This window comes from Dipodomys spectabilis, unplaced genomic scaffold (genome assembly GCF_019054845.1).
Source record: "Dipodomys spectabilis isolate Male_0828 unplaced genomic scaffold, ASM1905484v1 ptg000003l, whole genome shotgun sequence".
Lineage (NCBI taxonomy): Eukaryota > Metazoa > Chordata > Mammalia > Rodentia > Heteromyidae > Dipodomys > Dipodomys spectabilis.
Genome location: NW_024870680.1, coordinates 12,038,119 through 12,064,475, shown reverse-complemented (window position 1 = coordinate 12,064,475; position 26,357 = coordinate 12,038,119). Strand labels below are relative to the sequence as shown.

The 26,357-nt window shown below is 39.2% G+C and overlaps 1 protein-coding gene across 5 annotated transcripts in view; it reads right to left on the bottom strand.

Moving 5' to 3' along the window:
• Positions 1 to 26,357, bottom strand: part of Pak1 (p21 (RAC1) activated kinase 1) — a 144,992-nt gene that overhangs the window by 55,300 nt on the left and 63,335 nt on the right. For 4 of the 5 annotated variants that reach the window (XM_042689042.1, XM_042689045.1, XM_042689043.1 and 1 more), the window contains 3 exons: positions 12,659 to 12,869; positions 1,900 to 2,000; positions 1,221 to 1,368 (listed from right to left, as the gene is read on the bottom strand). In XM_042689042.1, coding sequence (XP_042544976.1) covers positions 1,221 to 1,368; positions 1,900 to 2,000; positions 12,659 to 12,848 — 439 coding nt within the window. In that variant the 5' untranslated portion in view covers positions 12,849 to 12,869. The remainder of the gene's footprint in view (positions 1 to 1,220; positions 1,369 to 1,899; positions 2,001 to 12,658; positions 12,870 to 26,357) is intronic. The other variant, XM_042689044.1, reaches the window with a different exon arrangement.

The window sequence follows — 26,357 nt, the reverse complement described above, 5'->3', positions numbered from 1 at the left end:
GAGCTGAGGGACAGTGCCCAGGCACAGAGTTCAGGCCCCATGAACAGACCCCCCCCCCAAAAAAAAAAAAAATTCCTCTGTTATGGACGGGGGTATTCCAAAAAAATCACTAGAAGGGAGTAGTAAAGTAGGAAAAAAAAGATCCTCATAACTATATGAGACTTGAAATCTAATCCCACTATACTATTAAAAAACACTCGAGAAAAAGTGAAAGTGTGAGCTCAAGAGGTAGAGCGCCAGCCTTGAGCGAAAAAATCATGGGAGAGTGTAAGGCTCTCAGTTCAAACTTTAGCACCAGAGTACACGCACATGTGCACACACGCATGCGCGCGTACACACACACACACACACACACACACACACACACACACACACACACACACACACACACACACACACACCACTATCACCAACAACAAAAATACAAACACTCTAAAGTCAAGTTCTAGTAGCTCATGCATATAATCCTACTCAGGAGGCAAAGATCTGGAAGATGAGTTTAGAGAGCCAGGGTAGAAATGTCTGTGAGCCTCCATCTATAAAATAACCAAATCAGCAAAAAGGTTGGCATGGCTCAAGTAGTATGGTGCCAACCTACTAAGCAAGTGTGAAGTCATGAGTTCAAGCCCTCCAACCAGCAAACAAACAAAAAACATATCCCTAGCATGCATATACTATTAAATACTACTGGCTTGATTTTTGTCTACATTACTAACCTAAGTGATATATTATTAGTATTAACTAATGATATTAAAATGAGACTGATAGTTAAATTTCCATGGTGCTGCTATAACTTATAAAAATCTTCTATATCAATGAACTTACTCACTTATTCTTCAATTATACCCTTTTGAGATAGTATTATTCCCATTTTGAAGCTCAAAGAAATGACATGACAATTCAAACCTAGAGTCAGAATCTAGACCTTTTAGCACAAAGCCTGTGTTTGCTGTTATACAATATCATTCTATTTTAAAATAAGAAATACACATCTGCATGCACACATGCACACACCTGCAGTTTCAGAATGAAGGCAAGTTTGAAACTGATGCAAAAGCCAAGCATCTCTGTTATCAAATTCCAAAATTCCATCTTGGCAAAAGTGGTACCTCCACTCATTCCCCTTTCTTCTCTCATGCTAGCCTAATAGGAACATAAAGCTTTTCTATCCAGATTAAAGCCACCTCTTCCTATGACTTGTCTGGACATAATCCTCATACCTGTAAAGCTCATGTACTTCTGACTGTTGGTGGTCTTCTTAGAGTTGTAAAATTCTAACACATCCAGAACAGCCTGTGGGTTTTTCTTTTGCTCTGATTTAGTGATATTTGATGTTTGAAGCAAGCGGGCCCACTGCTCTGGCATGCCCTACAAAAGAAATATGCAAAGTTTTCAGGAAGATATAGTTCCAAGGGAACCTAAAAGAAAATCAGATCTAATCCTGCTATCTACTAGCAGCTTAAGAGGAGCTCGTAGTTATTCCATTCCCTCAGAATTCCCACAAGCTTATTTTTATAATATTCTCCTTATTGTGGGCATCAGATCCTAAGATGTTTGTCACTTCACCAGGCTTTACCTCCTTTAGAGTAGAGACCATGTCTGGTTTATTCCTGTATCATCAGTGCCCCATACAGACCCTGCTATCATGATTTCCCTAAAGAAAGGTTTGTTTGGACTGGTGGGAAGGTAGAGGGATATATAGATCAGTGGGAGAGTATTCAAAACCTTGGGTTCCATTAAAAAATAATAATAATAAATATAAAACCTTCTCTAGATGCAAAGTGGAGATTCAGTAACTGATCCTCTCATGAATGAAAGGATATAGAAATAAGGGTCTTGGGCAAACAAAGAAGCATCAGGATGATATAGTATCACCTTTAACAGCATATAGCCACTTACTGTAAACTCCCCTGTGACAGCATCAAAACCGACATGAATTGTGTGCTCAAAATCTGAAGGAAGAGAAATCTCTGGCCGCTCCTTCTCCTTCTTCTTATTTGCTACAAGAGAAATAGGGAAAGGGAAATTTTAAAAGTACATCATTAAGCTTTTAGACTTACTTTAGCTTCTCACTGAACTCATAAGCTCCTGTAGAAGGCAAAGTCTATCTAGTTCACATATGTATTTACAGACCAACTATGGACCTGGATTGAAGTAAATGCACAGGGCATGTAAAATGGGAAGGAAAACACAAGAGGATCAAAAGTATTAAGCCAGTTTCACCTTTATCTCACCATAGTGTAGTCTAGGTTCTTCGCCTCCCCCATCTGAACGACAAGGACAGACAGGATGGTCTTTAGGGCTATGCCACCTCCTACACTCTGTATCTATTTAATCAGGGAAACAAGCACTCTACCTAGATTTCTTCCTAAGATGACATTTTCCTAAGAGTTTTTAACTGTCATTTCATAGCTATTACTTCAAATAATGATCCTGATAGGCAAATTCTCTCACAGATTAGGAAATTGTGGCACAAATTTGCTGGCAGTTGTTAAGCAAGTGAAATAAAAGCAAGGCCTTTAACATTCTAGCTTAGTACTTCTGAAGAATTTCAAGTTGAATTAGGAAAACAAACTTGATGTACCAATCAAGAAATATTATGAACTTACTGTATGTGTACAGTAGTATACATTATTTCCCTTTATTCTTACAATCATATGAGCTAAATATTACTGAAAGTCATTTTACAAATGGAAACACTGAATAATTTCATCATTAGCTAATGAGGGCTGAGATCTGAACCCAGGTCTGATCCCTAAAGTTTTTTCCTCAGTATCTTTATGAGAACCATTTGCCTCCATGCCAATTGCTAGGGTTTAAGCTATTTTTGCATTTGGCAATTGTCCTCCAGAAGCAGCTGCTTTGAGAGAGAGAAGGTTAAGGGTTATACCAGGGCCCAAGTCAAGCATTCATTATGCTACAATTCCATCTGTCTTGTTCATAGTTAGAATATGTAGGACATGTGTCAGGGCTTTGGAACTGCTTTCTGTTGGGAACTACTTTCTATTTCTAAATTCTTCCTGATCTATTACCTTTTAAAGGTTTCAGGAAAGTACAAGCAAATTCATGTTTCATTTAGATCTTACAAATACATATTATATGTAGTATACTGTTATATATTACATATTATTTATATTGTATATTATTCATGTGAACATAGAAGGCAATGCTAAAGTTAGCCCACCTCTACTAGTCACTCTTTGCTCTGGGACCTTTAAAATGTCTCACACACTCCTAACTCCTCACTTTTTTTCTCCTGTTCTGGTCATCTTTACTGATTCAAGTTCTACTTCATCCAGAAAAGATTTCCTAACCTTTCCTTCCTCTATGAATTCCCAAGGCACTGAGTCTGCTACACTACTGTGTATCTTACTCATTTCCTGTCTTGAATGAGTTCTTGCCATTTCAAAAAAAAATATATATATATATATAATATTATAATCTTAAAACCAAAATCTTGGCTTTTAATTAAGATCATTATGCTTCTAAATCCCAAACATAACCTACCACAGAATTTATTTAGTTCAGAAACATCTTAGAAAATACTAGGAAATGACCTTAAACCATCTAATTCCACTCGCAGAAGAAAGAGGCCCTGGGAAGTAAGCTCTGACTTGCCTGAAATCACAGAACACTTGGTAGAAGACTCAGTCTACCTGATCAAATCTTCAGCTCTTCAATTATACCCCTTATCTCTTTTGACTGATTTGTTTCAAATATTTCATTTGTCCATACCCAGAGTTTAGAGAATTCTGCTTCTCACATTAGAAAGAACTCTTTAAGATCTTTTTTGGCAAACTAGTACTTGGGTCTGCTTAGTCTTAGCGCCCAAAATCATTTAATCTGGCTTTCCCATTAGCTCTGTCTAAATCAACAGGAAGCCTATATTTAGGGAGAGAAAAGGCCATTCCTTAATCCCATGTTGGGAGAACTGTGTTCAGAATTATTTTATAAGTCTCATAAGAATTCTGAAGAATGTAAGCAATAATAATGCATGAGTGCCACCAAAAGTACGACCAACTCTTAACAAGACTGCGTTTACACAGTATTTTTTATGTCCTTTTTTTTTTTTAAGGCAAGAATGTCACTCTATAGCCCAAGCTGCCCTGATTCTATTGCCTATGTCACCTGGTGCTGTGCGTACCACCACTCCTGAACTTTTTTCACATCTTTAATCCTATATACCTTTTAGCAACTCTGTAATTATTACTTAGCCATATCACAGGTAAGATTACAAAGGCTAAGAATGGTAAAGGAACTTACCAAATGTCACAAAGGAAAAAATAAGAGTGACCCCCCCCCCCAAAAAAAAATGAGTCACAGATGTTAAAATTCTTTTTTGGTCTGGTCGTGGGGCCTGAACTCTGGGCCTGGGCGCTGTCCCTCAGCTCTTCAGGTCAAGGCTAGTGCTCTACCACTTGAGCCACAGTGCCACTTCCAGCTTTTTTTTTTTTTCTGCTTATGTGATGCTGAGGAATCGAACCCAGGGCCTCATGCATGCAAGGCAAGCGCTCTACCACTGAGCCACCTTCCCAGCCCATAGATGTTAAAATTCTAAGCACAGCATTTTTTTTTTTTTTTTTAAAGAGCGTCCTTGTCTTTGTTACCCAGGCTGATTTCAAACTCCTTGGTTCAAGTAACCCTTGTGCCTCAGTGTCTCCATTAGCTGAGACTATATAGGCATGTCATAACATCTAGCTTTAGAGTTTCTTCTATATTGTATCTTTTCCATATTGGAGACTAAGTGAATATAACAACAAATAGGATGACTGCATTCATTAAAAACAAACTAAATCAATTCTACTGAAAGCACTAGTGCAAAAGACTCTAAGTTGGAAGACTTCAAACTCTTTGTAGTATCCAAATGCTTTTAAGAATGAAAGAGGGAGCTGGGCACTGGTGGTTCATGCCTGTAATCCTACCTACTAAGGAGACTGAGATCTGAGGATTGCGGTTCAAAGCCAGCCCAGATAGGAACATCCATGAGACTCTTATCTCCAAATACCCACCAGAAAACCGGAAATGGTGCTAAGGCTTAAGTGGTAGAGCCCTAGCCTTGAGCTGAGGAGCTTCAGGACAGCACCCAGGCCCAGAATTCAAGCCCAATACAAAGAAGAAAGAAGAAAGAGGAAGAGGAGGAGGAGGAGGAGAGGAAGAGGAAGAAGAGAAAGAAGAGGAGAAAGAGGAAGACGAAAAAGAGGAGGAGGAGGAGGAAGAAGAGGAGGTGGAGGAGTAGGAAGAGGAAGAAGAACAAAATAGAGCAGTCTAAAAGTCAAAAGACACTGGTTCAAATTCAGACTTCATGAATTTTATGCAGCATGTAACCAAACTGATTTGCTAAACCCATGAGTACTTATATTGTATAAAAGTCCTTGGGATCAAATCAAATAAAGGTCCAATCCCAGCTCTGCCATTCCCTACCTAGATGTCCTTCGACAAGTAAATAAACTACTGTAAACTGCAATTATGTCTATACAAGGAAATATTTATCCACCTAAAGCAACTGGTGTGTTTCACAAGCATCAAAGCTCCTAATACAACCTAACAGACATTCTATGTTTTTTTTTTTTTTGGTCGGTAGTGGGGCTTGAACTCTGGGCCTGGGCGCTGTCCCTCAGCTCTTCAGCTCAAGGCAAGCGCTCTACCACTTGAGCTACAGCACCACTTCCCTAACAGACATTCTATAAGTGGAGGCTGAAGAATTATGTTCTAGTATCTATTGTTTCTATTTTTACTGTTTTTTTAATTGTGAAAATACAGAAGTACAGAGGGGTTACAATTACATGGGCAAGATAATGAGTACATTTCGTATCAAGCATTGTAGCACCTTCCCATCCCTTCCCATCCTCCCCCTGCCCCCCCCACCCAATCCTCCTCCCCCCCTCCCCCCACCAAAGTTGTAAAGTTCGTTTCGACATAACAACTTGTACATCTCATTGTTGCAATGGGTCCACCTGTATCCCTATTTAAACGATTTGTTTTTTCCCTTCCCCTCCACAAATTATACCAACATCAAATACAGTGAAAGCAGGGGTTATACCGTGGGGGAGGGACATGCAAAGCAACAAAGAAATAATCTTATAAATGTGTTAGAAACAATCACATGAAAGAAAAAAACACCTGAATACATATCTTAGGGTTCATTTCCCTAACATCAACTTATCTGTTTACTGTTTTATTATTCTTAGTGTTTCTATTTTTATTTTGAGGATCAATTAATTAAAGAAAATGTATGGCATTGTAAACTATAAGCTTTACAAATATAAGTAATCATTAGTAAGAGAAATATGAGAAACTAACAAGATTTCTCAAGACACTGGTATTTCTCAACCAATTCATCAAAGTATGGAAATACGGCTGAGATTAGAAAGAAGAAACAATCACCTGATTTCACACTATTAGAGATCTTAGGTTTGAGGACACTATTAGAGAGCTTAGGTTTGAGGACACTATTAGAGAGCTTAGGTTTGAGGACACTATTAGAGAGCTTAGGTTTGAGGAAATAAAGTAGGGAGAGAAACTTGACATCACCTATCCCAACTTAAGCCATATTCGTGGCCTAGTCTACTTGGTTTTCTGATGGCTTGAGAAACTGAAGTTAACCCTGCAAAGTAACATGTTTCAGGATAGCCACCAAAGTTTTAGCACAAGTCACTGGCCTTATTTATTTTTAAAATTATTTTTAAGCAGCACCTCTCATTGGCTCAACTGAGAGAATCTTAGCGCAAAGCAGTAAAAAAATTCCAAACTTGGGAGAGATAAACACTGATGCAGTCCAATGTTAAAATTAACTTTGCTAAACTCTTCCCAAGCTCAGAGAATTCCACTCTGGTCATGAAAATGTAGCCAGAAAAAGATTCCAAACTAAATGCTGCAAGACTTCTTCGAATAAACCAAAGGCTCCAGGTCCTAACCACAGGAACCAGGCTTTCCACATGGAATTCTGCAACTCAGCGCCACTTATTACATCCCTTCAATTATGGCTTCTTCTTCCAATCATGTGTATATCCCCCAGGCACACACTGAGGCCATACTGAAGGTCAGCATTAGGTAATACCCACAGACATTCTTCCCAGTACCAGATCTCAACCAACTATAGTCTGAAAAGAACTCTTTCTTGTCTACATACAGACACAATTCTGTTCCAAAGTATAGGTAGAACCAGGCATTTATATTTTTTTAAAGTACTATGGGTGAGTAATCAAGGTTCAGAGTAGCTAACCAAGTTACAGTACTATGTGATGATGGAATAGATATTTTAGGAAGACTTTAGTTCCCACACTCACTCTTGCAACTTTCTCCCTATGAGACCTTGAACTATTCATTATTTTCTAAGCCTTAGGCTCCCCAATGGAAAATAAACTGTGAGAATCAGACAAAATAGTAAATGAAATTTCTTAAAAATACATAAACCAGCCAGGCACCAGTAGCTTATGCCTGCAATCCTACTTATCCAGGAGGCTGAGATGTGAGGATTGTGGTTCAAAGCCAGACTGGGCAGGAGAGTCTGTGTAATTACTATCTCTAATTAACCACCAGAAAACTGGAAGTGACACTGTGGTTCAAAGTGATAGAGCACTAGCCTTGAGTGAAAAATGTCAAGGGACAGTAAAAGCCCCATGACTGACAAAAAACAAAAAAACAACAAAAAAAAAAAACCATAAACCTTCTAAGTGTATTGTTTTGCAGTTTAGAAAATGTTTTTGCATTCACTGTGTCAAATGGCAGAAAAAAACCTACTAATGATACAGTAGATGGGAACCATGATTATTCACACTTTACAGATGAGGATATTAGAATTAAGTGTTATTTTTAAAATAAATCACAGAGTTAAATGCCAGAGGCTGACTTGGTTTAGGTTCTCAGACCAATTCTCTATGTAGCAAATATAAATTCTCAAATAGTAGGTGCAGGGCATACCACTTCCAAGATTATCCTACACTGCTGTGTCCCTCTAGGTTGTTGGCTGAGCAAAATTTCTAAACAAAAGGAAAAACTTCAGTTTTTTGTTATTTTTTTATTTTTATGTATTTATTAGCAATAGCCATCAATGTTCCTAAAGCAGAAGGGTAAAATCAATGTGCTCCAGGTATCTATAGAAAATTAGTAACAAGAGAATGAAAGAGGTTATTACGTCATTTTGCAAGAACTCCTAACTCTCAGTTTTCTACTGCATTTTCAACCTACTGAGATACATTTTGAGGCCTTGGTCTTTGAGGGTGATACTTATTTTCAGACTAGATTTGGCCTACAGGAGGCACTCAGTATTTCCAAAAGAACATTTAGGTCTACTCTATCACTGATTAAAGTACTTCATAATAGCCTATTTTCTTTTCACCTACATAGTCAAGACTTATCCAATGACATCTTTGCAGTACCTCTTTGATATAATTATAGGATTTCTAAGCTAAAAGAAACTGCACATAATCTGATGCTCTATTCTAACATTTTCATTTTTGGTGCCAGTCCTAGGGATTGAACTCAGGGTCTGGGCATTGTTACTGAGGTTCTTTTGCTCAAGGCTAGCACTCTACCACTTGAGCCACAGCTCCATTTCTGGCCTTTTTGGTGCTTCAGTGGAGATAAAGAGTCTCATGGGCTTTCCTGCCTGGACTGGCTTTGAACCATGCTCAGATCTCAGCTTCCTGAATAACTAGGATTATAAACACAAGCTACCAGTACCTGGCTGACTTTTTTTTTTTTTAAAGATGAAGGCATTGATGCTTATAGAAGCAACTAATACAAACCCAACTTATATGAGAAGACTATAACACAGACATCTAGACCCTCATTATCCCATTCAAGATTTAAGGTTGTCTGAAGTGTTCAGTTCCAATGATGTTGCTGCTTCTACCTGTTGCTTCAGGTAACAATCTTCTGTTTTTGTTTTTTGAAAAACTAGCTTTATATAATTCACACACTACAATAATTCACCCATACAGTTCACATTCAACAGTTTTAGCATTTTCTCAATGCTTGGAAAATATCACCACAATAAATTCTGGACATTTCATCACTCCAAAAAGAAACTGAACCTCTTAGCTCTCTCCCTCTAATGCTATCTGCTCCTTCCCCTCTACACTAATAAAGAGTGTGTGTGTGTGTGTGTGTGTGTGTGCGCGCACGTGCACGCGCACGCGCAACAGTTCTAGGGCTTGTACTCAGGACCTAGATGCTGTTCTTGAACTTTTGTGCACAAGGCTAGTGCTCTACCACTTTAGCAACACCTCCACTTCTGACTTTTTGGTGAATGCTTTGAGAAGAGTCTCATGAAGGGGCTGGGAATATGGCTTAGTGGTAGAATGCTTGCCTAGCATGCATGAAGCCCTGGGTGCAATTCTTCAGTACCACATAAGTAGAAAAAGCCAGAAGTGGCACTGTGGCTCTAGTGGTAGAGCACTAGCCTTGAGCAAAAGGCAGCTCAGAGACAATGCCCAGGCCCTGAGTTCAAGCCCCAGGACTGGCAAAAAAAAAAAAAAAGTCTCATGAAACTTCCTGCTCAGGCTGGCTTTGAACTGAACTGAAATGAAATCCTCAAATCTCAGATGTGAGTTACTTGACTCTGTACCAATATATCTTTTGTCTATGAATTTACCTTTTCTAAACAATTTATATAAATGAAATCCAACACGATGTGATCCCTTATGAATGGCTTCTTTCACTTAGCACAGTATTTTCAAGGTTCATCTATGTTGCAGCATAGCTTAGGACTTCTTTTTTGTTAGCAAAATAACATTTTATTATATGGATACATCACATTTCATATCCATCCATTAGACAACGAACATTTAGGTATTTTTACTTTGGGGTTTGAATAATATGCTGCTATAAACCATTAATGAACTGGTTTTGTGTGAATATGTCTCATTTCTCCTTGGAGGAAACCTCTGAGTCATATGATATCTCTATATTGTACCTTCTGAGGAACTGCCAAACCATTTGCTGAAATGGTACATTCACTTTACATTCCAATCAGCAACTGTTAAGGGTAGCAATAGCTCTACAACATCAGAAACATTTGCTATTATCTGCCTTTTTTCTTATAGTCATTCTAGAGGATGTAAAGTAGATCTTATAGTTTTGATTTGTATTTCCCGGATAGACAAAGATATTGAGCATCTTTTTGTGTGCATATATGCCATTTGTACAACTCCTTTGGAGAAGTCTGTTAAGATCTTTTGCTCATTTTTAAACTGAGTTATAGTATCTTTTGAATTATAATCATTCTTTATATATTTTAAGACACAAGTCCTTATGAGATAAATAATTTGGGGAAATTCTCTTTGTGAGTTACCTTTTAACTTTCTTGAAAGTGATAGACGAGAATCAGAAGCTAATGACAACTATTTAGAGATAATTCTTCAGCAAGCCATAAGAACAGAGCCTTTACAAGGATAAATAGGAACTTTACTTTAGATCAGCAGTCATCTAACACATAAAAGGGGGAAAAAAGCCTCTATTTTGTACTACCTTGTATATAAGGATATTGGTGATTTTTCCAGTTGAATTGTTGAGATCCTGACTACTCTTCTGGAAGTTTTACTGGTAAGAGGGAAATAAGCCAGGCAACAGTAGCTATCATCTACAATCTTAGCTATTCAGGAGGCTGAGATCTGAGAACTGGAATTTGAAACTCACCCAGGAAGACACATATAGGAGACTCTTATCTCCAAATAATCAGCAAAAAGTCTGAAGTGGAAGTATGGCTGAAGTACTAGAGTACCAGCTCTGAGCAAAAAAGCCAAAAGAAAGCATAAGGCACTGAGTTCAAGCATCAGTATCACTTACTGTAAACTCCTGGTGAGTCCTAGTTATCTCTGTTTCCTTCATTCTCAGCCATTTCTTTTTTTTTTTTTTTTTGTCCGGTCATGGGGCCTGAACTCTGGGCCTGGGCGCTGTCCCTCAGCTCTTTAGCTCAAGGCTAGCGCTCTACCACTTGAGCCACAGCGCCACTTCCGGCTCTTTCCTTTTTGCTTATGTGGTGCTGAGGAATCGAACCCAGGGCCTCTGGCATGCAAGGCAAGTGCTCTACCACTGAGCCACCTTCCCAGCCCTCTCAGCCATTTCTTGATATTTTTACTGATATTTAATTCCCAAATCTGGGTGTTGTATCAGGTCAGGAAATCCAAATGAACACAAGGCAACAAACAATTTTTTAAGTATTCCAAATAAAACTAATTTGGGGAAAAAAATCTTGCAAGTGAAGACATTTCAAATTTATTTCTGCCTTGTGATTTCAAAGCATTTAAAAACCTTGAAAAGAAAATAAGTAGCCTTAAATTGCCTGAAATTACAATACCCAAAAAAGAAATGTACTCATTATTTGATTTATGTAACTGTAACTCCTGTGTACACCACCTATATTTATTTTTTTGTCACTCCTGGGGTACTCAGGGCCAGAGCACTGTCCCTGAGCTTATTTTGCTCAAGGCTAACACTCTACCATTTGATCCATGGTGCCATTTCCAGCCTTTTCTGCTTATGTTGTACTGAGAAATTGAACCCAGGGCTTCATTCATGCTAGGCAAGCACTCTACCACTAAGCCACATTCCCAGCCGTGTAGATCACCTTTATAATAACTAATAAATAAAAGTAGAAGCTGGAAACAAAAACTGTCAAAAATCTGTTAAGAGCATAATAACTCTCTTAGAATTATGCTCAGAGATAGTTCTGCGCAATGTTCTATTTTGCATTTGGCTTCAGCCACTTTAAGAAGGAAAAATTTTAAAAAACAGTTAATCAGAAAATAAAAGGTAGGGCTGGGGCTGGGAAGGTGGCTCAGTGGTAGAGCACTTGCCTTGTATGCATGATGCCCTGGGTTCGATTCCTCAGCACCACATGAGCAAAAAGAAAAAAGCCAGAAGTGGCGCTGTGGCTCTAGTGGTAGAGTGCTAGCCTTGAGCTGAAGAGCTGAGGGACAGTGCCCAGGCCCAGAGTTCAGGCCCCAAGACTGGACCCAAAAAAAAAAAAAAAAAAAAAGGTAGGGCTGGGCATGGTGATTCATGCCTATAATCCCAACTATTTGGGAAGTAGAAATAGGATAGTAATTTAAGGCCAAAAACTAGAAGTTAGATCCTAGAAGTTGTGGTGGCAGGCACCTACATGAGAGGTGGAGATAGAAAGATGACCACCTTAGGACAGGCTGAGGTGGAAAGGAAAGAGCACAGCAAAGCCCATCTATAAAATAACTAAAGAAAAAAGGAGGGGGACACAGCTCAACTAATAGATCACTTGCCTAGCAAACAAGGCCATGAGTTCAAATAAATAATACACAGAAACTGGGTGCCAGTCGCCTCACACCTTTAATTCTAGCTGAGCAGGAGACAGAGATCTGAGAATCAAGGTTCAGAGCCAGATAGGGCAGACAAATCTAGGATACTCTCATTTCTAATTAACCAACAAAAAGCTGGAAGTGGAGGCATGGCTCAAATGCTAAGAGTGCCAGCCTTCAGCTTTAAAGCCAAGCAAGAACACAAGGTCCTGAATTCAAGGTCCAGTACTGGCACTAAGTAAACAAACTATTTTTTAAAATTTAGTTAATAATAAGAGGTATTAAAGAAAAATCAAGTCAAGACGAAGGTCAGGTCTTTTATCTAGGTAATAAAAGAAAACTCTTTTTAAGCATATAAATCATGACAAAGAGATGAAATACTGTACTTTTATCTCCAGGTAAGATGGATCGGTAAAATCGATCCTTCTTTTTCTTCTCCTCTGGGTTTGGAGGCAGAGGTTTGGAACCATGGTTTAGGGTTGCAGTGTCTTTGCCGCCAGCTCCAATCATAGTGCTGGTGTTTCTCATCGGAGGGGCTGGGGGTTTGTCCTGAGTATCTAGGCCGTTACTTGACATTGTCACCACCAGCAGCAGCTACTGAAATCAGAAGAAAGAACATAATCTGTTTATTTTTTGAACACAAGAAATATATGTTAAAATGTCAGAGAATACATACTAATAATGTAAAGTCCTACTGCTAGAACAGTCCTTGAATACTACTAGCCTATTCTGTCAATACTTACCTATTGTAAATGCCTACCATGTGCCAATCACTGCAAAATTCAAAAGGATTCTGTTTTTTGTTTTTTTGTTTTTTTCTGCATTCCTATATCTGAGATACTAGAGAAAACAGATTTATCAGTTATAACAGATAGATCACTGAAGAGCAGAAATTTGGCCCAGAAAAAAAACTAAGAGGGGAAACCAGTAATACTAACTTTAGAGAAATTCCTTAGCCTCCTGGGTTCATTTATTGACCTATATAAAGTTTAAATGAAAACCTTAACATCATTCCATGTAGTGAGTTCTCTTGCAACCTTTTACTTTGCAAACCTTTGGAATGGACTACTGGAAAAACTGCTGGTTTGTTTTTGTTTTGTTTTTATTGTGGAGAACATACTGGGGTTTGAACTCAGAGCCTTACATTTGCTAGGCAGGGTATTCCATCACTAAGCCACACCTCCAGCCCTTTTTATCTATTGGTTAGTTTTGAGATTAGGATCTTATTTCTTGCCCAGGCATGTTCCTATACCATAATCCTCCTATTTTTCACGTACTGGGATGACAAGTACTTACCACCATACCAGCTTCTTTTGTTGAGATGGAGTTTTGTGGATTTTTCTGCCCAGGTTAACACAGAATTGCAATTCTTTTTTTTTTTTTTTTTTGGGGGGGGGGGGGGGGTCCGGTTATGGGGCCTGAACTCTGGGCCTGGGCGCTGTCCCTCAGCTCTTCAGCTCAAGGCTAGAGCTCTACCACTTGAGCCACAGTGCCACTTCCAGCTTTTTTCCTTTTGCTTATGTGGTGCTGAGGAATCGAACCCAGGGCCTCACACATACAAGGCAAGTGCTCTACATCTGAGCCACCTTCCCAGCTCCCAGAACTGCAATTCTTTCCATCTCATTCACCCACAGAGCTAGGATGACTGGTATGCACCACAGTTTACAGCTACTGGTTAAGAAGGGGCCTCACCAACTTTTTTTTTCCCCCCTAGGCTGCCTTTGAATCATGGTCCTATTAATTTCAGGGTTACAAGTATAAGGCACTAGCACCTAATAAAATTACTCTTTTTATACATAGTTTCACTGGAACTCAGTCATGATTCATTAATTTATGTACTATCTGCAGTTTCAGGTTACACTGGCAGAGCTGAGTAAATGCAAGAGACTGTATGCCCACAAACCTGCAACACTTACTATCTGGTCCTTTACAAGTAAGGTTTTCTACTCCTAGATTAAATCATTTCTCTAGTATCTCTGTCCTCTAAAATTAGGTCTGTGTAAAATATATGATGGTCAAGAAGATAATTATCCTGCTGAATTTACTGGCAATTTTTAAATGCTTCTGGAAAGCAGAAGGAATACAATTTTTAAGAAGCAAGCTGGGCACCGGTGATTCACACCTATAATCCTAGCTACTCTGAGGATTACAGTTTGAAGCCAGCCTAGGGAAGAAAGTCAATGAGACTCATCTCCAATTAACCCCCAGAAAAAACGAGAAGTGGTGCTGTGGCTCAAAGTGGTAGAGCACTAGCCTTGAGTGCAAAAGCCCAGGGACAGCACTTAGGCTGAGTTCAAGCCCAGGACAGAGGGGGAAGGGGAGGAAAGGGGGAGAGAGAGAGAAAGGGAGAGAGAGAAGGAGGGAGGGAGGGAGGGGGAGGGAGAGAGAGAGAGAGAGAGTGAGAGCACTACAAAACTGTGGCTCTAAGTATTCTGGAAGTAGGTAGGATAATTGTCTGAGATTGGTCTCAGCATAAAACTCAAGACCCCGCTGGGAAGGTGGCTCAGTGGTAGAGTGCTTGCCTTGCATGCCTGAGGCCCTGGGTTCAATTCCTCAGCATCACATAAGCAGAACGAAAAAAAGCCGGAAGTGGCGCTGTGGCTCAAGTGGTAGAGTGCTAGCCTTGAGCTGAAGAGCTGAGGGACAGCGCCTAGGCCCAGAGTTCAGGCCCCACAACCGGGCCCAAAAAAAAAAAAAAACTCAAGACCCCACCTGAAAAATAACTGAAGCAAAACATAGACTGGCAGTATGGCTCAAGTGGAAGAATACCTGCCTAGAAGCACAGGACTCTGAACTCAAACTTCAGTATCACATATAAAAAGTGTAATTATCACCAGGAACTTTTAAAATATATAGGTACTATGGCCTGACCCCCTCACAACTTTTGATTTAGTATGGCTGAGTTGAAACTAAAATTCTGTATTCTTAAAATTAATAATTCCAGCCAGATACTGGTGGTTCATACCTTATAGTCCTAGCTACTCAGGAGGCTGAGATTTTAGGGTTGCAGTTTGAAACCAACTGAGGTAGAAAAGTCTGTGAGACTCTTCTCTCCAGTTAAACAGCAAAAAGCTGGAGAGACAGCTGTGGCTCAAGTAGCACAGTGCCAGTCTTGAGTGAAAAAGCTAAGGGAGAACAAGAAGCCCTGAGTTCAAGCTCCAGTACTGGCATAAAAAAGAAATTAGTCATTTCCAATACCAGCCACATCTGAATACACTGCTTCAATAATCAACTATTTAAATTCTATGAACAAACAAAAAAAATGTCTTTCTTTCTTTCTTTCTTTCTTTCTTTCTTTCTTTCTTTCTTTCTTTCTTCCTTTCTTTCTGTGTGTGTTTGCATATACCATGGCTTGTACTCAGGGAATTTTACTCTCATCAAGCTTTTTCACTCATGACTTTTCCCACTCATAGCTAGTGCTCTACCACTCATGCCACATCTTCAGAAAAGCTTTTTACTGGTTAACTGAAGAATTTCCCAGACTTTTTTTTTGCCCCAGACTGGCTTCAAACCTCAATACTTAGATCTCAAGCCTCCTGAATAACTAGGATTATAGGCATAAACCACTAGTGCCTGGCCTTTTTAGCATTTTCTAAAAAATGAAGAACTACTTATCTCCCACGTACAGCTTTTTCCTCAATCTTCAAGAGCCATCAATGATCTTAAAACACATCACTGATCTATATTTTTTAATTTACTGATATGCCCAAGAATAAAAACTAATGAAAAGTCCATCTATCCCTCTCATTTTTCACCCTACTACTCCAACTTCCCCTTCACTCCAGTTACACCCATCTAAAACTTCTTTAAGTATGTCATAGCTTAATAGCTCTGTCCCTTTGCACTTGCTGTCATCTCTCCCAGAATGCCAATTTGCCTGTCCTCAAGCTGTGGATCCACTCAGTCTTCAAGGCCTAATTCTATGGTTGCCATTTTGGAAGGGTTCTGACCACCAAGAAATTTGATGTACTCTCCCCCTAGACAATGTATACATTTCTATTTGTTTTATTCCATTATAATTGTTTACAGGTATGCCTTCTCCAGAAGCCAGAATGTTCCTCAAATGTTACAACCAATATTGTTATCTTTGCAATTCAATAACATCCCATAGGAGATCTAACTTATTGAGTAGACTCAATAAATATTTAACTAATTCAATTTGCACAATGATCTCTGTGTCTGTGTGTCTGTGTCTGTGTGTGCACACTTGTGCACATGTATGCACTTGTTTGTCTGGGTCTCCTGGGCCTGGGTACCTGTCCTTGAGCTTTTTGCTCATGGCTAGTGCTCTACCACTTGAGCCATATCTCCATTTCTAGCTTTTTGATGATCAATTGGCAGTAAGAGTTTCATCGATTTTCCTGACCCTACTGGCTTTGAACTGCAATTCTCATATCTCAGCGTCCTGAGTAGCTAGGTTTACAGATGTGAGCCACTGATTCAAGCAAAATGATCTATTTTTAAGTTTGGCAGTATATATGAAAGAACTTCAAAGTCTTTCATGATGTGCCTAACAAATAAGGCACTATACATTCGAAGTATGCCTCAGAAATGTCTAATCTAATTATACATACAAACCACCATGCTCTGTCAATGATGTCTCCCTTCTCTGATCAAAAAAAAAAACCAACTTATCTTTTCAAGCCAAATTCAACAACTGCTCCTTGCTTTTTTTTTCTTTCTGAACAAAAGAAATCAAACTGGCTGAAAATGTAGCTTAGTGGTAGAGCTCTTGCCTAGCATACACAAGTCCTGGATTGAATCCTCAACAGTACAAAAAAAAGCAAAACAAAATAAAAACAGCTGGAGATGCATATGTCAGGGTAGTGTGGTTGCCTAGCGTGTACAAGGCCCCGAGCTCCATCCCAAGTGCCAAAAGAAAAAAATAAATAGAAATTTAAAAAGCAAGGAAAATTTTATTAATCCTGATTGATTCTTGGGACAGTGGGCTTTTTATCCATTTCTCTTCCAATTTTACTTCCCAAATTTGCTTTTGCTCCATCAAGTCCCTCAGCTTCCCTAAAAGAGCATCCAATTTATCAGTTCTTAAGTGTATCTTCCCTCTCCAGGCTGCCAGTTTCTAAATTATACCCCTGCAGCCATCTGATACCCTAGAGAAGCTCTTCCCAGCCTCCTAGCTCCTTTAATGAACAGATTCATTGAATAAAAATCCCTTCATGTCCAGTCCAGGACTATGCCCAGAAGGGCTTCCAGATAATAGTTTTTCTTCATTTCTCAGTCACATTACTGTATTTAGAGAAATCTCAGAAGTAGATCTAAATTTCAGAGCAATTCCAAATTACAGCCCAAAATCTATTGAAATCTAACACCCGTTAACATTTTAGTTGTTTATCCTACCTATGCTTGAAAATTTCCAATGACAGAAAAATGTATCATCTCAAAAGACAGCTTAGTCTCTCTTTGGTCATCTCATTTAAATACTGCTTACTTAATATTAAGTTCTATAAAAGTTTAGTGGCATTCTTCTAATCCACCTAGATAACAAACATACAACAGACAGAAACACAGACTACATTTAATCAATATTCCAGAGGCTAAGGGATCCTAATAATTTATGAACTAGCTATAGTCAAATATTAATTGTGAGCCAACTGAATGGCTTTGTAATAAATGCAGGATCACTGTGATATTTCTAAAGGACCACTAGTAAGGTTTTATATATATATATATATATGACTGGGCAAAGTTAGGAAATCTGAGTATAAGTCCTAGATCTATTAATTATTAGCTTATATGTCTCATCACCTATAAAGTACAATCTCTATTTTTATTCAGTCTCTAGACTTATATTGGTCAAGGAAAGGAAGTGATCTAGCTAAAAAAAAAAAAAAAAGCACAGATATAGTACTAAAGTAGAAAAAAGGATAAAAGACACTTTTCAAGCAGTCACCAATTTTCAAGCTATTTTCCATAATGAATGAAAGTGGGCATGAGTTTAGTGAAGGAATTTGCTCACAATCACCTGGATTCCTTAGCAACTGGGTAAAAAAGAACCAAGATAATCAAAGACTTTAAGATACACATAACACCACAGCCAGAATCAACTTAGAGAACATCTAACCTAAACTCCTCAAACTAAGAGGTAGGAATACTGAGATAAAAAAAAAAAAGAAAGAGGGCTGGGAAGGTGGCTCAGTGGTAGAGCGCTTGCCTTGCATGCATGAGGCCCTGGGTTCCATTCCTCAGCACCACATAAACAAAAAGAAAAAAAAAACCGGAAGTGGTGCTGTGGCTCAAGTGGTAGAGCGCTAGCCTTGAGCTGAAGAGCTGAGGGATAGCGCCCAGGCCCTGAGTTCAGGCCCCACGGCTGACAAAAAAAAAAAGAAAGAAAGAAAAAGAAATGGCCTAAGTTTGCACTGTAATTTAAAGGTAGATAAGAGTCAAAACTATATATCTTTTACTCTTTTCATCTTTTATCTTCAGTGCTGAGGATCAAACCTAGGGCCTTGTGCATGTCAGAGAAACATTCTACTACTGAGCTACATCCACAACCCTTAAAATCTCATCTTTAAATTCTCTTTCAAAGGATTGTTCAATCATACAGCCCTTGAGTTAATTTTAGCCCCTATACATGTAACTTTTCCGACCTGAATTTAGCTGACTATTTACATTTAGGTCAGTTACATAAAGCCAATGGCAAATATATAAGCATTTCTGGATAGAACCTGATTAACATTTACTAAATGTCTTCCATAAACTAAGCTCCAGTAATGATAAATAAATGCTACTTCTCAAAAAAAAAAAAAAAAAGCATAAGGCCAGGTATGCTGGTACACACCTATAATCCCAAGTACTCAAGAAGTAGAGGTAGGAGGATCACAATCTAAAGCTCACTTGAGGAAAAGTATGAAACCCAATCTGAAAAACCAGAGTAAAAGGACTACAGGCATGGTTCAGGTGTTAGAGCACTATACAGCAAGTACAAAACCTTGAGTTCAAATCCCACTAGTACGAGAGAGAGACAGACAGACAGACAGACAGAGATACAGAGAGAGAGAGAGAGAGAGAGAGAGAGAGAGAGAGAGAGAGAGAGGGAGAAGGAGAGGGAGAGGGAGAGTGTAAAAAAAAACAAATAAACACAGAGGTATGTAATTAAAGACATGTAAAAGTTGTATACATCTTCTGGTAAATTTGCAGATTCTTCATCCATAAACTTTTACTAAATACTTACATGTAAGGTGCTATGTCAGAAACTAGGCTTGGAGCTGGGAATGTGGCTTAGTGGTAGAGTGCTAGCCTTGAGCAAAAAGAAACTCAAGAACCATGCCCAGGCCCTGAGTTCAAGCCCCAGGACAGCAGGAAGAAGATAGGCAGATAGACAGACAGACAGACAGACACAGACAGACAGACACACAGACACACAGACAGACGGAAAAAACATACTAGGTTTAAGTATTTTCATAAGTGAAAAAAATAGATAACTAATGGACAAATAAACAGATTAAGGGCTGGGAAGGTGGCTCAGTGGTAGAGCGCTTGCTTTGCATGCATGAGGCCCTGGGTTCAATTCCTCAGCACCAAATAAGCAATAAAAAAAAAAAAAAAAGCCAGAAGTGACGCTGTGGCTCAAGTGGTAGAGCGCTAGCCTTGAGCTGAAGAGCTGAGGGACAGCGCCCAGAGTTAAGGCCCCATGACCGGAACCCCCCAAAAAATAAATAAATAGATAAATAAGTGAATACGATATGACCAAAGCCTGGAGGCTCTAAATAGCTTAGTAAGCAAGGAATAAGACCTAGAAAATCACAATGCTAGCCCAATTATAAATGATGCTATGGAACAGTGCAAACATTAAAATGTCTAAACACACAGAAGTTAAAGATTACAATGAGTTGTGATGTCTAGTGAAGTTTCACCAAAAGATGTTATTAAAAATAGTAACTTGCCAGGTGCTGGCAGCTCATGCCTGTAATCAAAGCTACTTGGGAGGCTGAGATCTAAGAATACCCGGTCAAAGCCAGACTGGGCAGAAAAGTCTCCATGAGACTCTTGTCTCCAATTAACCACTCAAAAACTGGAAGTGGAGCTAGCTCAAAGTGGTAGAGCACTAGCCTTGAGCAAATTAGTTCAGGGACAGTGCCCAGGCCCCCAGTTCAAGCCTCATGAGCAACAAAGAAAAAAAAAAAGCAACTTAAAAAAATGTATCAGCCAGCTACTGGGGCTCACACCTATAATTGTAGCTATTCAGGAGATTGAGATCTGAGGATAGGCCCCCAGTTCAAGCCTCATGAGCAACAAAGAAAAAAAAAAAAAGCAATTTAAAAAAATGCATCAGTCAGCTACTGGGGCTCACACCTATTAATTGTAGCTATTCAGGAGATTGAGATCTGAGGATAGTGGGTCAAAGCCAGTCTAGGCAGGAAAGTCCATAAGACTCTTATCTCCAATTAACTATCAAAAAATTAGAAGTGAGCCAGGCACCAATGGCTGTAATCCTAGCTACTCAGGAGGCAGAGATCTGAGGATCATGGTTCAAAGCCAGCCTGGGCAGGAAAATCCATGCAACTCTTATCTCCAATTAACCACCAGAAAACCAGAAGTGGTGCTGTGGCTCAAGTAGTAAAGCACTCACCTTGAACTGAAGAGCTCAGGGACAGCACCCAGGTCCAGAGTTCAAGCCCCACAACTGACAAAAGAAATTTAGAAGTGCAGTGTGGCCCATGTAGCAGATTGTTAGCCTTGAGCAATATAGCTCAGGAATAGCACACAGGCCTTGAGTTCAAGCCCCAAGATTGGCAGAGGTGGCAAGGGGAGGGCGGGGAGGGAGGGAAGGAGGATGTAAATACACATGTATGTCAGACTAGTTGTCTTTAACTCTGAACTGTTAAGAATTAAGACTATAATCCCTGTAAGCTTTTGAAACACCAATGCTGAAATATTTTTTAAAAGTATACTAATTATCTGTATTTTACTTTCAAATGCATTTTTACAAAAAGATTTAATGGATGAACATAAGGATGTGCTATAACATAATATTCATGTCACTATGTAACATATGTGGCATATGATATTGTGTATTGCTTAAATATGTAAGAATATGTAAGCCTGGTGCTAGCTTAGTGGTATAGTACTTGCCTAACATGTACAAGGTCCTGATTTCAATATCCAGCATAGCACCCCCCCAAAAAAAGAAAGAAAAAAGACACACACACAGAGTGTGTGTGATATATGAAGCTATTCCTCATGTGTATAACATGGCATATCGTTTTCATTGTGTATTTTTAAAGCCGTTTACTCCAAACAGTATAGCATAAATACATGAACCACTAACAGGTTTATTGCAAGTATTATGATTAAGTATTATGTACTATATAATTGTATGTACTGTAAATTGGGTTTGTTCAGGCCAGTATTACCACAGCAATGTTATGACAGCTCTGATGTCATTAGATAAGAGGAATTTTCAGCTCGAGTATAATCAAATGAGACTGTTGGGTATGCTGCCTTTTGTTGGTCAAAATATCATTCATTATGTAGTACTTGAAACTGTTAATAGTAGAAAAATCCAGGTGATGGGTGCACATGGTACTCACTACAAAATTCTTTCAATAATGGAATTTTTCCTAATGTAATGTTCACAGGGAAAAAAGTAGTGCTTGAGCTCTAGTTTTAGTCTCTGGTAGAGTACCTGGCCTTTAAAAAAAAAGTAATTAATAAATGAACAGTTTTGGTAGAAAATGGCAAATGTATCCTAGACCATGGAATAACATAAATATGAGAGCTCAGTACAGCAAGCAGATTGCAACATAAAGGACTAAAGGGGTAAACCGAAGAAGAGGGGAAAAAATGGTCCTTTCCAAGCAGTTCTAGAACTGGGCAATAACTGTTCCAAGTGGAAAATAAAAGATGATGCTGTAAGGCTATGGAGAGATGACAATGAGAACAAAAAAGTTTTGTCTGGAGAAAGAGACCAGCTGTTAATCTATCTGCACTGAGGACTCTGGTGCCTTGAGTTCAGAGCATAGATCTTAAGAGCTTAGAAGTCCTCTAAAGTTCCTAACAGAGTTGCAGAAAATCAAAGAGTAGTGTCCCTAGAGAACTTCTTGGACCAATTATCCTTACAACTAAGATTTCAGATATCATTTGGGACTGGTATTTTTGTTGTTGTTTTTACATCTTTACTAGTTAGCAGCGTCTCCCTTCATGGTCTCAAGGTAGCTTCCATTCATCAAGTATCATTGGGCCTGGGTTGTTGTTTTTTGGTGTTTTCTGGTGTTTTATTGTTGTTGTTGTTGTTGTTGATGATCATGGGTCTTGAACTCAGGGCCTGGGTACTGTCCCTGAGCTCTTTTGCTCAAGGCTAGCACTCTACCACTTTGGACTACAGCGCCACTTTCTGTTTATGGTGGTTAATTGGAGATAAGAGTCTCACAGACTTTCCTGCTGGGGCTGGCTTCAAACCAGGATCCTCAGATCTCAGCATCCTGAGAAGTTAGGATCACAGATGTGAGCCAGCAGCACCAGGCAGGGTTGGTATTGTTAATAATCACTAACAGATGACAGGCTGAAGTTTAAAGAAAACTTGAAAATCTAATAGATATAATTTTTTCTCATTTGTTGAAGCAAATATATATCATCTACTGTTTGCCAGACCATGCTGGGTACTGGGAATAATGAGCAAGTGTAAAATAGCACAATTTCAGAGATGCTGCTGGTTGCCCCAGGAGAGTAGGACAGCAGGCAGGAATTTGAAATGATGTTGATAACAGAACCACTACAAAACACTTCACTGTTGCTTCTAGAGGCAAAGGTATAGACTCTTAACCTTTAATATAATTTCTAGATAACCCTTCACTATTTAAAAATAACATTATTTTAAAATGAAAGAAGGAAAAGAAGAAATAAAACCTACTACACAAACTAATCATATTTCTTCGAATAACCCAGAGCAGCTGCAACTGGCATTGCCAACACTCCACCCAGGACTGGGGAGCAGTGTATGCCCTTGACACCCGGTTATGAGAATCTGATCTTTAATTAAGTCTTGCCAAGGGGTTTGCTTTGGCAGAGGACTGGAATGCTGCAGCCTTAAATATGCTGAGGGATGTCCTTCTAATGCATCAATCATATTCCGATTATGCAGCCTCTGCCACTTGCTCTGGTTTAGCAGCAAGAATGCAAATGCTGAAGTAGCAGGGAAGAAAATTGTAGGCTGTTTCCTCTTGATTTCTGATCTTCTCCTAAAATATAAATGAGACTACCTACTTAACACAGTTGCCATAAAGAGGGGGGGGAAAGTATATATTAAAAACAAAGAACACCTTGCATGTTGGCTCTCACAAAACAGATGCCAGTAAACATTAGTTTCCTTTCCCGTCTATCTTTATCCTTTCATCTGTATATTCCCTAAGCTTGTCATTCTATCTCAGTGCGCTTTCATGCGCCTGCCTTTGTCTACACTTGCCAATGCCCCAACTTGTCTGCCAAACAAACTCCTACTCATTCTTCAAGGTCCAACTTGACTCACTTCCTCTATGAAACCCCTCCAGATGCCCGTTACTTCCACCTTTCTCCAAAATATAATGGCATTTTATACAAATATCTATGCAGCAATTCTAAACTTCATTCATCCTATCACATAACTCATACTTGTACTCACTAGTACATGAATAACTCAAGGGATAAAACTGAGTCTGATTAATGTCTATGTCCCCAGGGCACACTGAGCACAGAAATGGTACATACCAAGTAATTAACAACAGCTCACTTTCTAAGACAGCCTGGTTTAGTGGAAAAAATACAGGAGCTGGAAGGAATCTGAAGAGTCAACCAATTCCAAACCTTTTTATGGGAACCTGAAAATCATAATAGTATAAAATATACCTGCACTCACTAAATGAAATGCTGATAAGGACATGAATAATTATTAGTCTGATTCTCGTAAAAACACTTCTGGGGGCTGGGAATGTTGCTTGTGGTAGAGTGCTTGCCAAGCATGCATGAAGCCCTGGGTTTGATCCCTCAATACCACACAAACAGAAAAAGTCGGAAGTGGTACCTGGCTCTGCTAGCCTTGAACAAAAGAAGCTCAGGGACAGTGCCCTAAGTTTAAGCCCCAGGACTGGCAAAACAAAAACAAAAACAAACATTCTTTTGGCACTAATTATAATTTGAGACAGAATAAACAAAGAAAAGTAAGAAAGGGCTAGACTTGGTGGGGGGAGAGGGGGAGGGCAACTTCTTACATTTAGACATATGAGAGGCAGCAAAATGGGATAGAAAGGGCCATGAAAGGCAAATTCACTTAGACATATACCTACCTTATTCCCTACACCTACCTACTTACCTATCTGCACACATTCATGGGCGCATACACACACACACACACACACACACACACACACACACACACACACACACACACACACACACACACACACACACACACACACACACACACACACACACACACACACACACACACACACACACCTTTAGTTCTAACACTCCTATAGACTAGTAACCTGCGGAAACCAAAACTCTAAGTATTGATCTTTTTATCCTCCACCTACCATTTTGGAAAACCTGACCAGTAGCCCCCATCAGGTTACTGTTTGGTTAGCTTTTCATTTCTGTAATATCTGCATAAACAACTTGAGAGGTAAGATTTATTTAGCTCCCGATTTCAGAAGGTCAGTCCATTGTGGCAGGAAAAGGGTAGCAGCAGAATAGTTTACATCGTGGTGGAAAGGAAGTAGAAAGAAAGATGAGAGACTTGGGGACCTGGTACAATCCTCTAAGGCACACTCCCAGTGACCCACTTTCTCCAGCTAGGCCCCACCTCCCAAAGTTTCCACAACCTCCCAAAATAATACTACCAACTGGAGACCAACATTCAAGACATGAGCCCGTGGCAAAATATTTCACATTCAGACCACAACAGTTACCCAATAGTTAAGTCAAAAATTCATATTTAAGCCAGGCATGGTAGCATGCACTTACAGTCCCAGCTATTGAGAGGAAAAGACAGGAGAAGCACTTGAGTCTAGGAATTCTAGTCCAACCTGGTCAACATAATGAGACTCAGTCTCAAAAAAGAATAAAATCTTGGGGGAGGGGGGAGGCTGGGAAGGGAGGTGAAGGGTAAACAAAGGAGGAGGCTGCAATGCTTGGTAAGAAATGTATGCATTATCCTGACCATGTAATTGTAACCCCTCTGTACAGTATGTTCTCAAATAAAATAAAATAAAATTAAAAAAAAATAAAAAAAATAAAAAATAAATAAATAAATAAAATAAAAAAAAAAAAGAATAAAATCTTTTTTTAAAGTATTTTCAAACAGAGCAAGCTGGGCTTAAACAAAGGAGGCTGCCTCAGACTTCTGAATTCTGGGAGTATAGGTATGTGTTTCCATGCCCAGCTCTCACATCTTCATTTTTAAAAATTTAATTTAAATTTAAACCTCCAGGCAACCAGTGGATGGCCTGTTGACCTGTGTTGAAAAAAACAAAAAACAAAAAAACCTTTATCTGAGAGCTGAAAGATGTCTCCAAAACACCTATCTTGCTTTTAGCCTCCCAGGAAATACTGGTATCTATGTCACTGTCTCCTAGATGGCTGACCATTCATCCAAACTTTGAACACATCTTATAATTTCTCACACCACCGCATGCTGCCTCAAAACAACTGTTCCTCTTGAATTGTTAACAACAATATGAAAGTGTTCCATTTTCCTCCCTCTGAAAGATAATTAGGAGTGCTCATTTACTTCAGTCATCCATGATTACTCATACTCTTGATCCAAACTTGTGTGTTCCTTCTAATTGGATCAAATTCCCCATTCCCTCTCCAGACTCTGAAGCCCTTCCACTATTTTATATAAACATTTCTGCCTGTGACCCTTGGTTAATTTACCATTGCTTCTTTGTCTTAAAAGAAACCTACTCAACATCTAACAGACTTCTCTAGTAGCCCAATCAACTGGAGACTGTCTTCTCTCTCAATTCAGCCTACAGTTTTCAGTTCTTGTTTTGGACTTTTTGTTTGGTTTGGTTTGGTATTACTAGGGTTTTGAACCTATGGTGCAAACCCCTCTATCACTTGAGCATAACCGCATCCCTCTTGGCA